The sequence below is a fragment of the Carcharhinus amblyrhynchos genome, chromosome 18 (assembly GCF_965287045.1).
Source record: "Carcharhinus amblyrhynchos chromosome 18, sCarAmb.v2.hapA, whole genome shotgun sequence".
Lineage (NCBI taxonomy): Eukaryota > Metazoa > Chordata > Chondrichthyes > Carcharhiniformes > Carcharhinidae > Carcharhinus > Carcharhinus amblyrhynchos.
This window is the reverse complement of record NC_137341.1, coordinates 23,397,863-23,412,354: the sequence shown is the minus strand read 5'-3', so window position 1 is coordinate 23,412,354 and position 14,492 is coordinate 23,397,863. Positions and strand designations below refer to the sequence as shown.

The following is a 14,492-nucleotide window of genomic DNA, read 5'->3' as shown; positions in this document are numbered from 1 at the left end:
GTGGATATTTTATCTTGTGATTTTAAGAATTAACCCTGCTTTGCACCCATTTCCAACACTGCCCCATCCTGCTACAGTGGCTGAATGGCCCTTGCTTTAAGTACTGGGAGGACAGCACTGTATCCAACCTTGTGGCACTTGTAGTAATAGGTCAGGAGCTGGGGCATTCGGTCCACTGCCACAAACACTTTCACAAAAAGCCGGGCCTGATCTGAAACAGAAACAAATACAAAGAGATAAATACGGCAATCTGCTGCTCCTTCGATCTGTATTTATATTTTTCCCTTCATATTGCCCTGATCAATATTTATTCCTACACCAACAGTGTCAAAGACAGATGATTGAGTCATTGTCACACTGCTGCTTGTGCAACCTTGCTGGGTGCAAATTTGTTGCTGTGTTCCTTGCATTACAACAGTGACTGCACTTCAAAAGTACTTTATGCAATCAAGGCTTTAAAACACTTCAGTACATCCCAGTCACAGAAGGTGCTACAGAAATGTAAGTTTTTTTCTTTCAATTATTGTTAAGGGCTCTTTAATGTGAGCAGGTGACCTGCTCCCAGGCATCTCCAGCACTGCTCCGCAACTATCACAGTTTGTAAGGTCTTTCTTTATCACTTACAGTTTATCGAGTCTTTATTTATCACTTACAGTTTATAAAGTCTATATTTTGTAGTTTATAGTTTGTAAGGGTTATATTCTGTTGTAACAGAGAATACAACGAGCAAAGTGGCAGTTTGCTAAGAATGGGAGTTAGATAAAGACAGGGAGGAAGGTGTGTTTTTCTTTTTGGAAGGGTTGAGAAACAACACAAATAAATGAAGTCAGGATCATCATAATAACGTAATGTCAGTCCACAAAGGTAGTCTTATATAGCGCAATTAGTTAAAAAAGGAAGTAAAGGGTTTAAGGGCATTCATGGCAGGAGAGTTTGCAATCATGATATGCTGTTCCCGTGCTATATGGCAAATCATGTTGTCCCTGGTGTCCTTGTGTGCAGGAAGTGCATCCACTGAAGCAATTGGCTATCTGCATTTCAGAACTGGAGCTGAGACTGGCTACACTGTGGAGCATCTGTGATGCTGAGCAAGTTGTGGATAGCATGTTCAGTGAGGTGGTCACTGAGGATTGAACAGGCAGAAAGGGCATGGGTGACTACCAGGCAGAGTAGATGAGACAGGAAATGTAGAAGTCCCCTATGGCCATTCCCCTTTCTAACAGATAAACTGTTTTGGATCCGATGAGGAAGATGTGCAGGGGAAAACAATGGCAGCCAACTTCATGGCATCATAAGTGGGTATGCTGCACAAAAAGAGAGGAGGAAATCAGCAGGGCTATATTGTAGGGGATTCAATTATAACGCAAACAGTCATTTGTCTTCAATTATAAGGCATTTCTACAGCTTCAAAAGGCTTGTATGTTGCCTCCTGGGTGCCAGGATCAGGGATGTCACTGAATGGCTGCAAGGCATTCTCAAAGAGGCAGGCAAACAGATTGTGGTATATGTTGGTACCTACAATATAAGTAGAAAAAGGGACGAGATCCTGCAAACAGAATTTAGGGAGCTAGGAAGTAAATTAAAAGACAGAACTCAGAAGGTAGTAATCGCTGGATTATTTCCAGTGTCATGTGCCAGTGATTTTAGAAAGAGAAAGTGAGTCCAGATGAATGCATGGCTGGAGAGGTGGTGCAGGAGGGAGGGCTTTAGATTTCTGGGACTTTGGACCATTTTTGGGGACTGTGAAACCTGTACAATCAGATGGGTTGCACCTGAACCAAAATGGGACCAGCAACCCTGCAGGGAGGTTTGCTAGTGCTGTTGGGGAGTGTTTAAACTAACTTGGCAGGGGTGTGAGATCCTGGGAGAAGGTTCAGCAGGGAGAGATGCACAGCCAAAATTAGAAGAGATAGCAAGTGAGTCAGGAAGGCAACAAAGTTGTACGCCAGTTAGACACAAGGGAGTCTGGCAAGATTGGGTGGTATTTATTTTAGTGCAAGGAATCTGACGATCAAGACAGATGAATTGAGGGCACAAATTAAAACACAGAGGTACAATGCCATTATTGTCTCTGAGACGTGGTTGAGAGGGGGACAGGATTAGCAGCTCAATTTTTCAGGATACATGATCTTCAGGCGAGACAGGGGAGGAGGTAAAGGAGGAGGGAGTGTCACAATTTTGATCAGGGAATCAATTACAGCAGGAAGGAGGGACAATATCTTAGAAGGCCCTTCTAAAGAAGCCATATGGGTAGACAGTAAAAACTAAAAAGGAGCAATTGGAGTGTTCTATAGGCCCCTAACAGACCATAGAACCATAGAACATTACAGCACAGAAACAGACCTTTTGGCCCTCTTGGCTGTGCTGAAACATTTTTCTGCCTAGTCCCACTGACCTGCACTTGGACCATATCCCTCCACACCCCTCTCATCCAATAACCTGTCCAAGTTTTTCTTAAATGTTAAAAATGAGCCCGCATTTACCACTTCATCTGGCAGCTCATTCCACACTCCCACCATTCTCTGTGTAAAGAAGTCCCCCCTAATATTCCCTTTAAACTCTTCCCCCTTCACCCTTAACCAATGTCCTCTAGTGTTTTTTTCTCCTCTAGCCTCAGTGGAAAATGTCTGCTTGCATTGCCTCTCTGAAAGAACTATTCCCCTGGTCATATTCACCCTTCACCCATGCTCACTGACCCACAATGGCTCCTGATCCAGCAACATCTCAATTTTAAAATTCTCATTTTTACTTTCAAGTCCCTCCATGGCCCCTTCCTATTTCTGGTTTGTCCTTCAGTCCTACAACCCTCTAAGGCTCCTCCAGTTCTGGCTTCTTGCATATTATGCTGAATTTCTAACTCTCCCCTCCTTTAAGATTCTCCTTCAGACCTATCTCTTTAACATAACCTTTGGTCACTTGCCCAAACATATATTTTTGTGACTCGTCAATGTTATTCTAATAATTCTCTCATGAAGCGCATTGGGATGCTCTACTGCATTAAAGGCACTATATTCTTGTTCGTTTTGAAACAAGGGGGAATGAAAGAGTTTTAAATGTCACCACACATTCCAACAGCACTCACCAACAGACTGAGAATTGAATGCAGCGACAATCTGTGTGCTTGCCATGGCTTCCAGCCGGTTTTTTAGTGCCTCGAGATGAACACATTTCTCAGAATAATCTGGTGTGTCGACCAGCATTGCCAAGCTGTTCTGCATACCGGTCAGCTTTGCGGAGATGGTCTCAATGTCCTGTGGGGAGTAAAACATTTCCATCACTGGACGCCATCACATAAGGAGAAGCCACTATCCCCCACAGTGACCAAGAGAATAGCATATAGCAATCCTCGGATGCCGACCCGGCTGCTGCAACAGAAAGTCACACAGCTTTTAACAAATAGTAAATATCCTGCTTTTCTCAGATTGGGATTGCTGCATTGCTCCAAGAAAATTCAGAAACTTCTGCCATCTCAGCCAAATCACTGCTCCTCATGGGTTGGCCCTTACAGCGTCGGGTAGCTGTTTCTCAAGTATGACGATCAACACAACTGGCTTCAAGCCTATCATCTTCTGGTGCAAGCGCACATGTGCCTATATATAGATATACACACACACACACACACACACACACACACACACACACACACACACACACACACACACACACACACAAAAACCCCACAGGCATTTCTTAGCAGCAGATAGAGTCCAAGGTGATATTTCCTGCTTCTCCAAACCTGAGAGAATTTCCCCTGGGATATTTTCAAAGTGCCTTACCTGATTGAGATCTTACAGAAAGCTCAAAACTGGCCCTTTCCTATTCTGTGGAACACAGATCAGCACATTTCCCAATTCTGTTTGGTCTCTCATTTGAAAATGGCACCTGTCAGTGCAGTGATCCCTCAGGGTAGGTGTGTTGGCCTATATCATGAGCTAAAATCGTTGGTGTCATCCTGAACTCATGGCCTTCTAAGTCCAGAGATCAGCCCACCAAATCATGGCAGCTATCCGATTCACTGACTGTGTGTTTTTTTACAGGATTTTTTTCAGTAGTGACTAGGGCAGAAACGGGGAATTCAGACTCTGGGAAACCTGAACCCACACTGGATCACAGGGCAGCATTGCAAGCTTCCAGCTCTACACCCTCATGCCATTTTAATATACCGTTGTTTGCCTGCAATCCCTGATGGTGATGGACTGAATCAGATTCTGCTCCTACCTGAGACTTCAGCGTTTCTTCAATATCTGCACTAAGTGTGCTCCACTTGTCAGCCTCCTGCAGTGCCTCTGAAGCTGCCTGCATCCTGGATTTCACTTCATCGAGCTCGACCAAAACCTACAGTGCACACCAAAAACAAATAAACACAAGCTGATCATGGGAAAGGAGGCTGATAATTCCTTTTGCTGATGGACTTCTAGTATGTGGGTGTAGGCACTGAAGAAGGAACAATAAAATTCATAAAGATGACCAAAACTGAGGGGGTATCTGGAAAGACTGCACAGGCTAGGGTTCTTTTATCCTGGAAAAGAGGAGACCGAGGGTTGGCCTAAGAAAGGATTAAAATTATGATGGGGTTTGATAGTGTAGATGCAGCCTAAATCCGATAGTGAACTCAGGTGAAACTTCCTTAGTCAAACAGCGATCAAAATGTGGAATGTGCTACCACAAGAGATGTTAAGTCAAAAAGCATAGAAGCATTTAAGACGAAGTTTGAGTAATATAAATGGGCAAAAGATATAGAAACATATGTTGATTAGGGTTAGATGAAGTAGGATGGGAGAAGATCATTCTAAGTAGCTGCTTATGGATCCACCACATGAAACAGTATGAGTATTCCCTGCTAAGGCAAACTGACAGAGAGGACATTCAGTTTATATCTGGGGCAGGATCTTCTCTTTTGCAAAAAAAAAGATTTTTTGCATTTCAAAAACAACTCAACAGGCATCACTGAGCTGGCTTGAAACCAATCCAAGCCTCAAATCATTTAACATCCTCACCTGCATGGATTGCGCTGTGTCCTGTTCAAACTTCCGAATATCTTCCTTGACAAGGATCATTTGCTCCTTCAGAAAGGAAGCTTCCTGTTTCAGAGCTTCCACATCCCGGAGAGCCCTGGGCATGTTCTGAAGTGCCTGGTGACTGGTCTCTGAGCACAAAACAGATTGTAAGATAGAAAGGTCATGCATAATCACACAAACAGACATTTTCCAACCTCCACTCTATGAGAACTGATACATGCAATGGAGTAATCAGCAGAATGCAGAACACTAAACAGACTTGCCTCTAAACCAGTCAATAATATCTAAATACCGACTCACTCCTTGGGGAATTCGATCATTGTGTCTCCTTAGCCCAGCCAGGAGAAATTTTTCTATCAGTGATGGACATAATTTGACTGTTTTAATAAAAAAACTCCTATTTCTTTTACAAACAAAATGAAGATTTGGATAGATAAAATCACACTCCCCAAGGACCTCCTGTAAATACTGAAATGCTCTCCAGGGACCTTCCATACGAAACATAGCAGAGTATCCCCTTTGAATACTGACATACTCACAGCACCTCCTGTAAATACTGATGTAAACCAGGGGATCCTCTTTAAATGCTAATACATTTCATGGGATCCCCTATAATATCACCATACTTCCAGGAACTCCTGAGATTTTCCTATAACTAGTAACATACTCTCTGGGACCCCACTGCAAATGTACTACTGCACTAGTAATTCAGGGACATGGGTTCAAATCCTCCAGCAGCAGCTGGTGGAATTTAAATTCAATTAATAAATCTGGAATTGAAACCTAGCCTTGGTATCGGTGACCATGAAGCGACCATTGATCATCATAAAAACCCACCTAGTTCACTAATGTCCTTTAGGGAAAGGAATCTGCTGTCCTTATCCAGTCTGGACGACACATGGCTCCAGATCCACAAAAATGTGGTTGACTTTCAACTACCCTCTGAAATGGGGTAGCAAGGCACTCAATTTAAGGGCAATTAGCGATGGGCAACAGATGCTGGCCTTGCCTCCAACACCAAAGCCCATGAAAGAATATAAAAAAAACTAGCACACTCTGACGAAGTTCATGCCATTACTGACAGACTCCTGGGGATCTCACTCTCTGGATGCCATCTAAATACTGACACACTCCCAGGGCATCCAGCAAATACTGAAACTCTCCCTGGATGTCATCTAAATACTGACAGATTCCCTCAGTCCCCTGCAAATACTGAGGCATCCTTGGGGCATCCTATGAATAGTAACCCACTCCTGGGGTTTTCTTGTAAATAGTAACACGCTCCCTGGGACCATTCTTAAATAGTGATAGATTCAGGAAAGCCCATGTAATAACCAATATATACACCCAGGTAACATGTAACACAAACCTTCAATGGCATTGTTCACCTCCTGAATGAACAACTGCAACTTCATCACCAAAGTGGCAGCATGACTGTCTACCTTCCCAGGTTCCTCCTCCTGAACAGTCTTGAAAGCTCCATTGACCCAGTCCTTGACATCAAAGTTGTTGTCCAGGAATTTTGAAAAATCCATTCTTCACGCATTAAAAGTAGATAAATCTCTCACTGTGGAAACAAACCACCCAACAACAATGTTTCAATCATCTGCTATGTCCAAGAGGAAATATATGTCATTGTGCTTCTCGGACTTTTGGCTAAGATCAAGTGTAGTATGGACATGCTGTGCTTGGTTGAAGTCATTAGGTTACATTTCAACTTCATTTGAAGTAATTTTCAAAAGTGGCATTTCTGACTTCTGGCTAAAATGCAAATGAGACCAAGCCTTGGAGGACGAGCTATGCCGACTCCAATCAGCTTGGATCATGTAGACCAAGCCCAAGACAGGAAGTGAGAGCCCTGTCTTGTCAGCTTGGATTGGGAGTGTCTCAACTTGTTGAGACTCTGAATTGGACTTGATTGGATTGAATTGGAATAAAAACAAAACAAAAAAAAATTGTGATTAAGAGACTTGTATGGTTGGAAAGAACAGAAGTACTCAAGGCAGTGAAAAAACAGCAATCAATGACTCAAACGTTCAAGGAAGATAAACATTTTGGAATGTTGATTGCTATTTTATTCACAGATGCTGCCTGTCCTGGTGAGTCTTTCCAGCTTTGTGTTTGTATTGCCCCTCAAGCCTGTTCCACCACTTCAGTAACATCATGACATTCCGATTTCTTCATGGATACTATCAGCACCATTCTCAGCATATATAACCGCCATTTACATTCATTTTGTCTTTTTTGTCTATGACACCTTGGTCAATTTCACAATCCTGCCCCCCCCCCCACCCCACACCCTGGCTTTGCCCCTTCACCCTAACAGTAGGGGCTACATTACACCACTCATCAGTCACCCCAAACCAAGTTCCAGTCATCCCAAAAATGTGTGTGAATTAGGAGGTGAAAGGGAGGATCTTAAACCACAATCACCAGGGAAAGGGTACCTAGAAAAGCTGGACTTCATCATAGGGTCTTAAAAGAAGTGGCTGCTAAAGTTCTAGATGCACTGGTTTTAATCTTCCAAAATTCTCCAGGTTCTGGAATGATCCCAACAAAATTCAAGAGGGAGACAAGAAGCAAGAAACCACAGGCTAGTTAGTTTAAAATATATTAGAAGGGAAAAATGTTGGAATTTATTATTAAGGAGGTTGTGGCAGGGCACTTGGAAAATCTCAATGCAATCAGCAGGGTCAACTTGGTTTTGTGAAAGGGAAATCATGTTTGACTAACATTAGAGTTCTTTGAGGAAGCAACATGCAATATGGATAAAGGGAAACCTCTGAGTGTGCAGTACTTGGATCTCCAGAAGGCATCGGCCAAGGCGTCACATCAAAGTTTACAATGCAAAATAAAGAGTTCATAGTAGGAGGTAACATATTAGCACAGATCGAGAATTGAGTAACTAACAGGAAGTGGAGAATAGACAGAATGGATTGCAGTTGGCAACATGTGACAAGTGGAATGCCAGAGGGTTACTGCTGCTTATGATTTATATCAATGACTTGGATGAGGGGATCAAATCATAGGATCCAGACAGTGCAAGAAGGAGGCCGTATGGCTTATCGAGTCTGCACTCGATAAGCATGTTACCCAGGTCCACCCTCCCGCCCTATCACTGTGCATTTATCATAGATAGTCCACCTAACCAACATACCTTGGGACAATTTAACATGGCCAATCCATCTAACTTGCATATAGAACATATGAAAACTACAGCACAAACAGGCCCTTCGGCCCACAAGTTGCATCGAACATCTCTACCCACTATGCTTACCTATAACCCTCAATCCTACTAAGTCCCATGTACTCATCCAGAAGTCTCTCATCTTTGACATGGGAGGAAACAAACGCAGGAATGGGGTGAATGTGCAAACTCTACAGTCACCCAAGGCCAGAACTGAACCCGAGTCCCTGGCACTGTGAGGTAGCAATGCTGACAACAGTCACACCACGTGGTGTATGATTGCTAAAACTACTGATGACACAAAGATAGGTAGAAAAGTACATTGTGAAGTGGACATAATGAGCCGACAAAAGAATACAGATTGTGTTCTGAAATCAACTCATTGTGCCCTGGTGATAAATTGGTTTAGCGAGTATAATATTTAAGGTACAGAATGTTCTAATGCTTGTTATACTGCTTCATTCTTAGTAATAAAGGCCGAACCCTTGTGCAGTAATGTGACAGATCACGAGATCAGTTCAAAGGCCAATGAACAGTTCTTCCTGAGGCAGATGTGGGGCATCTGCCAACCAACAAATGTCACAGTGACAGGAACAGGTCCCCCATTAAGCTCAGTTAGACAGTTAGAGAAAGGGCTGCAGGGATCAGACTCTAAAGAAAGGGGACTGTTGGATAGCATAGGTATCTCTTTAGGGCAGCCTGTTCTGCTTAGCAAGGCCATAGGTCTGAAAGTGTACTTGTGAGATAATGTTTGAATGTACTTCCAATTCAGGGAGAAGGAAACTCAAAAGGTGAGAATGAAACCCTGTGAGGTTGGGCCATTGTTAAAGTTGCCTGAGTGAGAGCTACATTTAGAGAGAATTCCAAGGCACGATTTTCAAATAAGGAGGTAAGAAACACTCATGAGAAAGGTAAAGTCTCAGTGAGATTGGTTGGCTCACAACGTATCAAACGTCTGGGTGGTGTTGAGAAATCCATGGAATCGGACTGCAAACATACCTTAAATGTTAGAGTACAAGATCCATATTGTAAATTGTTTTATCATTCTGACCTTACACAGCAAAGTTTATTTTTGTTTGTTCAAAACCCATGGAATCTTGTAACTTTATTCACTTGTTAAGCATTATGAATTTTAAACTAAACATTATTGGTCCCTGGCTGGATCTTCCCCCTTCGTGGGATCTGGCCAGCGATCACAACAATAGGTTAAGTGAGTCAACAGAAGTTTGGCAGATGGAAGTATAATGTGGGAAAATGTGAACTTCCTACGTTATACTTCCACTGCCACCGCGCTGACCCTCCGACAGCGCGGCGCCCCCCACCGCGCTGACCCTCCGACAGCGCGGCACTCCCACTGCGCTGCAGGGAATATCCTCCTGGATTTTGTGCTCTTGTTTCTGGAGTGGATCTTGAAGCCACTGTCTCCTAAGTGGAGGCCGGAGTGTTGCCCAGTCTGACAGACTGACAGGAGGCACATCGGATGCGTTCGGCTGAATGGCCTCCTCTGTTCTGTACTTCAGACCCCTGAATTTCCAACCCGAATCCCTAAGAAGGCCACTTGGTACCTGGCCCGGGATCCGGCCCCGGGAATCAACCCAAAACCCGGCAAGAAAACAGGAACAGTCGCCGCTCCAGCGCCACGCAGCCTGCCGGAAAGTGGATTGTAGCCAGCCGCTGTCGCAAATCACGCACCGTAAATTGTTCCTTGGAACAACGCGCCGCCATGTTGGTAAGGTCACAGTCCCTTTTGAAGCTGTATAGTGTGTGGCGCTTCGCAGTCAACAAACTAAAATCATACAGGGGCCAATTCAGGCTGAGTGCTTTTCCTTAATGTACATACTCCGTTACAAATGTAAATGTGCTTTATATGATTAATAATTGAGAGATAAAGACCCTCTAGACGCTCCAACCTGTGCCATACTATTTCAATACTTCAATGTGTACCATTGTGAGAAACACAGCTCACAGTCAAACAATTTAGTCAAGTCAAGTTCCGAAGGAGCAAGATATTTTATTTAACATTCTTGCAAGACCGGGTGTCCAAAAGATAGGCACACCTTACATTGAGTTTAAGCAAGTGTTTTATACTATTCTTACAAGCATACTAATCAATTACACAATATGTTGTTCTCCCCTAATTGGTGGTCCCTATCCCATTTATGTGTTGTCATTCCCCTATTGGCTCAAAGTGCCCCAAGTTCCCATCCCCTCTACTCCCCTTCTAACCATGTCTCCTGTTATCACATGAGTGCATGTTTGTAGTGTTGATTTAATGTCCTTACTTGATTAGTCCTTATGGGTACCCATCCATCTTATCTGAAACTGTTTACATGTCCAGTTCAGACCAGCTGTAATCAATCCTTTGCCAACTTAATCACTGCTGTCCTGACTATCTCAATGACCTTTTTCCCCTTTTATGCTCAGTTGTAGAAACAACACACCTTGCATACCATTTGTTTTTACAACCTCGACCTTATACATTCCTACAGGATGTGGTGTATGCTTCACTGCACACCACACATCTGGTGTTATTCCTACACCACAGGCAGTCTCTTTATTGTCCCTGACTATTGCTCTGTTAGCAGCAGCGAATTTTATGTCCTGTGTTTGTGACTAAAATCACAGTTGTTCCCATAATGTGGGTTATCAATGTGCCTGACTATATCCAGTCTACCTAACTTTAGGCAATTTTTCTACGGTGTACAGATATATGTGTTAGCAGCATCTTTACAGGTTGTTCACACCATAAGATATTCCCCCCGGTATGATGATTGCCCCTTTACGGGCAACTAGCAGATTAAGGGTCACCTGGCCTGGGGGAGCAACTGGGACTCAGACTGTGTAATCATCACTCGGGGTAGGGGTACTCTCTTTGGCAGGAGACAAACAGGAAGCAGATTTTTTACTCCATTTTTAAATTACAATGCCAGTGCTCAGAGTGTACCATGTAAACCCAAATCCATCTCCTTGCTTGCTCCAAAAACTAATTTCAAATTGAATCCAATTAATTGCTCCCACAATAGAAACAAACAAGATCCAACCTAATAAGATAAGGCATTGCACCCGTCTTGGGCCAGTAGGCTGAGAAGCAATAACTGCAGCAATGAAATGGCTGAACAATTCTTATTAATAAATCCCTTTTGGTTTACCAATGGGGTCTCCTCTGAAAGTGCATCTTTAAACGTGGGCTTCCCATCATAGAGGATGGAGCTATTTAAGAAGCCATCTCCTCCCAATAATTATTTATTGTCTTCTCAGTTGTTGCTGGAGCATTGCCAACTTGATGAAAGATGCCGTTTGGTCTGCCCAAAGCTTGTTGGCCTTCCAGTTCAGAGTTGTCCCCCACAGAGCATTGCAAATTCCAAATCCCAGGACTATGTGCTGAGGGATGCACTAAAGCTTGAGGCAGCTACTGCAGAGGGGTAAGCAGGGAAAGGATGTTGTCCATGACCTTTCAGCCATAGTGCACTGAGGGGAGTGGAATTTATTGAACCCCCCCTGGCTGCATTAGTCACATTGAATATATAGAAGTGAATGTTACATGTATCACAATTGTATGGAAGCACCTCAGAGTGCAACATGATTGATGTAGACAACTGAAATACCTTTGCAACTTTTATAATGACCCTTTTGAAATGTCTCTAAAGTTTCTTGGACTGTATTGAAGCAGATTAGAGTGCAAAATTATGTATAAAACCAGAATAATATTGTACTTTGTGCAATGGCCATTTTGAAATGTTTGTAATATTCTTTCAGATATTTTACAAATAAAGCATGTTCTTTTACAAAGAAAGGATGTGGTAGGACTGCACAGCTTTGATTTGATCCCTTGCGTATTGAATCACTTGGCTCCAGTCATAGGATGCTGCTTCTGCTGCTTAGTATGCATATAATGCTGGGTTGGATTTTCATCAGGGTTGTATGTTATTTTTTGGTGTGCCTGGTGGTGGTGGAATACAGTTCTGCTGCTGTTGGCCAATAGCACCTCATGCATGCCCAATTGTGAGCTGCTAGACCTGCTTCTGAATCTGCCCTGTTTAATAATACACAACACAATAAGGGTGAAGATGGAAATTTGTCTCCACGAGGAACCCAAGAGTGATCACTCCTACCAATAGGCAGATAGATCCATTGGTGAGTGAGGTCTGGTTGCTTTTTTCTCTTGTTTTTGTTCTCTCATCACAGGCCCAGTCTGGCAAATCTGTATTTCAGCCACTCTTGGTGATGGATATGAAGTCCCCTGCCCTGAGTTCATTCTGTATTCTTACTCATTGCTTCTTTCAAATGGTGTTCAAATGGAGATAAGTCGTAATCAACAGGAGGTTTTCTTGCCCACGTTTGACCTGATGCCATTATATTTCATGGATCTAGAATCAATAGCAAAACCTCTCTGTGCCAATTCCTCCCAACTGTCTATTATTGATTGGCATGGTACATTACTGGTTGGTGATGAAGGAGCCTGCGATATAGTCTGAGCTATAAGATATGATTTAGTGAGCATGACTACGTTAGGGTGTTATTAACTAGTCTGTAGTACAGCTCTCACAATTTGACAGATGTTACAACTATGCAGAGTCAACCGGGCAGAGTTTTGACTTGGAAGAGGGGGCTGAAGGGTGGGTTAGTAAATTTGCTGATGACACCAAGTTTGGTGAAGTAGTAGATGAGGTGGAGGGCTCTTGTAGGCTGCAAAGAGATATTGACAGGATGCAGAGCTGGGCAGAAAAGTGACAGATGGAGTTTAACCCTGATAAGTGCGAGGTGATTCATTTTGGGAGGACAAACTTGAATGCGGATTACAGAGTCAACGGCAGGGTTCTGAGGAATATGGAGGAACTGAGAGATCTTGGGGTTCATATCCACAGATCTCTGAAGGTTGTCACTCAAGTGGATAGAGCCGTGAAGAAGTCTTATAGTGTGTTAGCGTTAATTAACAGAGTGTTTGAGTTTAAGAGCCATGGGGTTGTGCTGCAACTATACCGGACCTTGTGAGACCACATTTGGAATATTGTACCGTTCTGGTCATCTCACTATAAGGATGTGGAAGCATTGGAGAGTCCAGAGGAGATTTACCAGGATGCTGTCTTGTTTGGAGGGTAGGTCTTATGAGGAAAGTTTAAGGGAGCTGGGGCTTTTCTCTTTAGAGCAGAGGAATGAGAGGTGACTTAATAGAGGTTTATAAGATGATGAGGGGGATAGATAGAGTGAACGTGCAGAGACTATTTCCTCAGGTGGATGTAGCTGTTACTAGGGGGCAGAACTATAAAGTTCATGGTGGGAGATATAGGAGGGATGTCCAAGGTAGATTCTTCACTCAGAGAATGGTTGGGGTGTGGAATACACTGCCTGCTGTGATAGGAACTTTCAAGCAGTTATCGGATAGGCACATGGAGCACACCAAAATGATAGGGAGTGGGATAGCTTGATCTTGGGTTTGGACATAGCCTGGCACAACATTAAGGGCCAAAGGACCTGTACTATGCTGTACTGTTCTATGTAGTATGCCTTTGTCATATCTGGTGCCTCGCTTGATGCTGGTTGAACCATTTGGTTTTATTCAGATTCAACATCTTTTTCAGCTAGGCCATTTCAGAGGGTAATTAAAAATTGACCACTTTGCTGTGAGTCTGAAGTCACATAGTAATAAGAATAGCAGTTTCCTTCCTTAGAAGAGTGTAAGTGAACCAGATGGGTTTTTACGTGTTTTATTGGATTTAAATTCCCCAGGTGTGATTTGAACTCATGTCTCCTTAGTATTACTCCAAGCCCCTAGATTACTTGTCCCATAACACAACCACATGCTCCCATACCTGACAATTAAACTAAATATTAACTGCCACTATCATATTTTGAATAATTCAAATTTAGAGTTGATAATGGTTACTTCACTGTGGTTCAAGGTATTTTTAATGTATTAATGCATTAAGCTGTGACATAGCATTTGATTTGATCCTATAGAGGTAGCTGTTTCAGCCAACAGTAACTGCGGTGGGAGAGATGATCTTTCTTTAACACACAAGGTAACAGGTAGGTTTTTTTTAAAAAATTCTTATAAAACATTTTTAATACAGTAAAATGGATTTTGTAACAACTTCTGACTGTTAAGGAATTAAATAAACCACTAATGAGGTTTGAAACTGTCAATCTATACTGGTATAAAACACTTTTTATATCAAATCTCTTCATCGTGTTTGTCTCAATTTATGAGATAATGGGGTTGGCTTTATTCTGGATTGAACATGTTGAGAGTTACTGACCTATCCACAACACAAAACATCTTCCAGCAG

General features: G+C 42.8%; 1 protein-coding gene across 3 annotated transcripts in view; it reads right to left on the bottom strand.

Annotated features, from left to right (window-relative positions):
- The window catches only part of cog7 (component of oligomeric golgi complex 7), a 51,511-nt gene extending 41,623 nt beyond the window's left edge, over positions 1-9,888 (bottom strand). For 2 of the 3 annotated variants that reach the window (XR_013888917.1, XM_080206573.1), the window contains exons 1-6: positions 9,771-9,888; positions 6,388-6,585; positions 4,998-5,146; positions 4,219-4,335; positions 3,083-3,251; positions 129-211 (exon numbers count right to left, since the gene is read on the bottom strand). Coding sequence is in view for 2 of the 3 variants with exons in the window: in XM_080206573.1 (XP_080062699.1) it covers positions 129-211; positions 3,083-3,251; positions 4,219-4,335; positions 4,998-5,146; positions 6,388-6,553 (684 nt within the window). In the remaining variant the exon portion in view is untranslated. The other variant, XM_080206574.1, reaches the window with a different exon arrangement.
- Between the last annotated feature and the right edge of the window lie 4,604 nt (positions 9,889-14,492).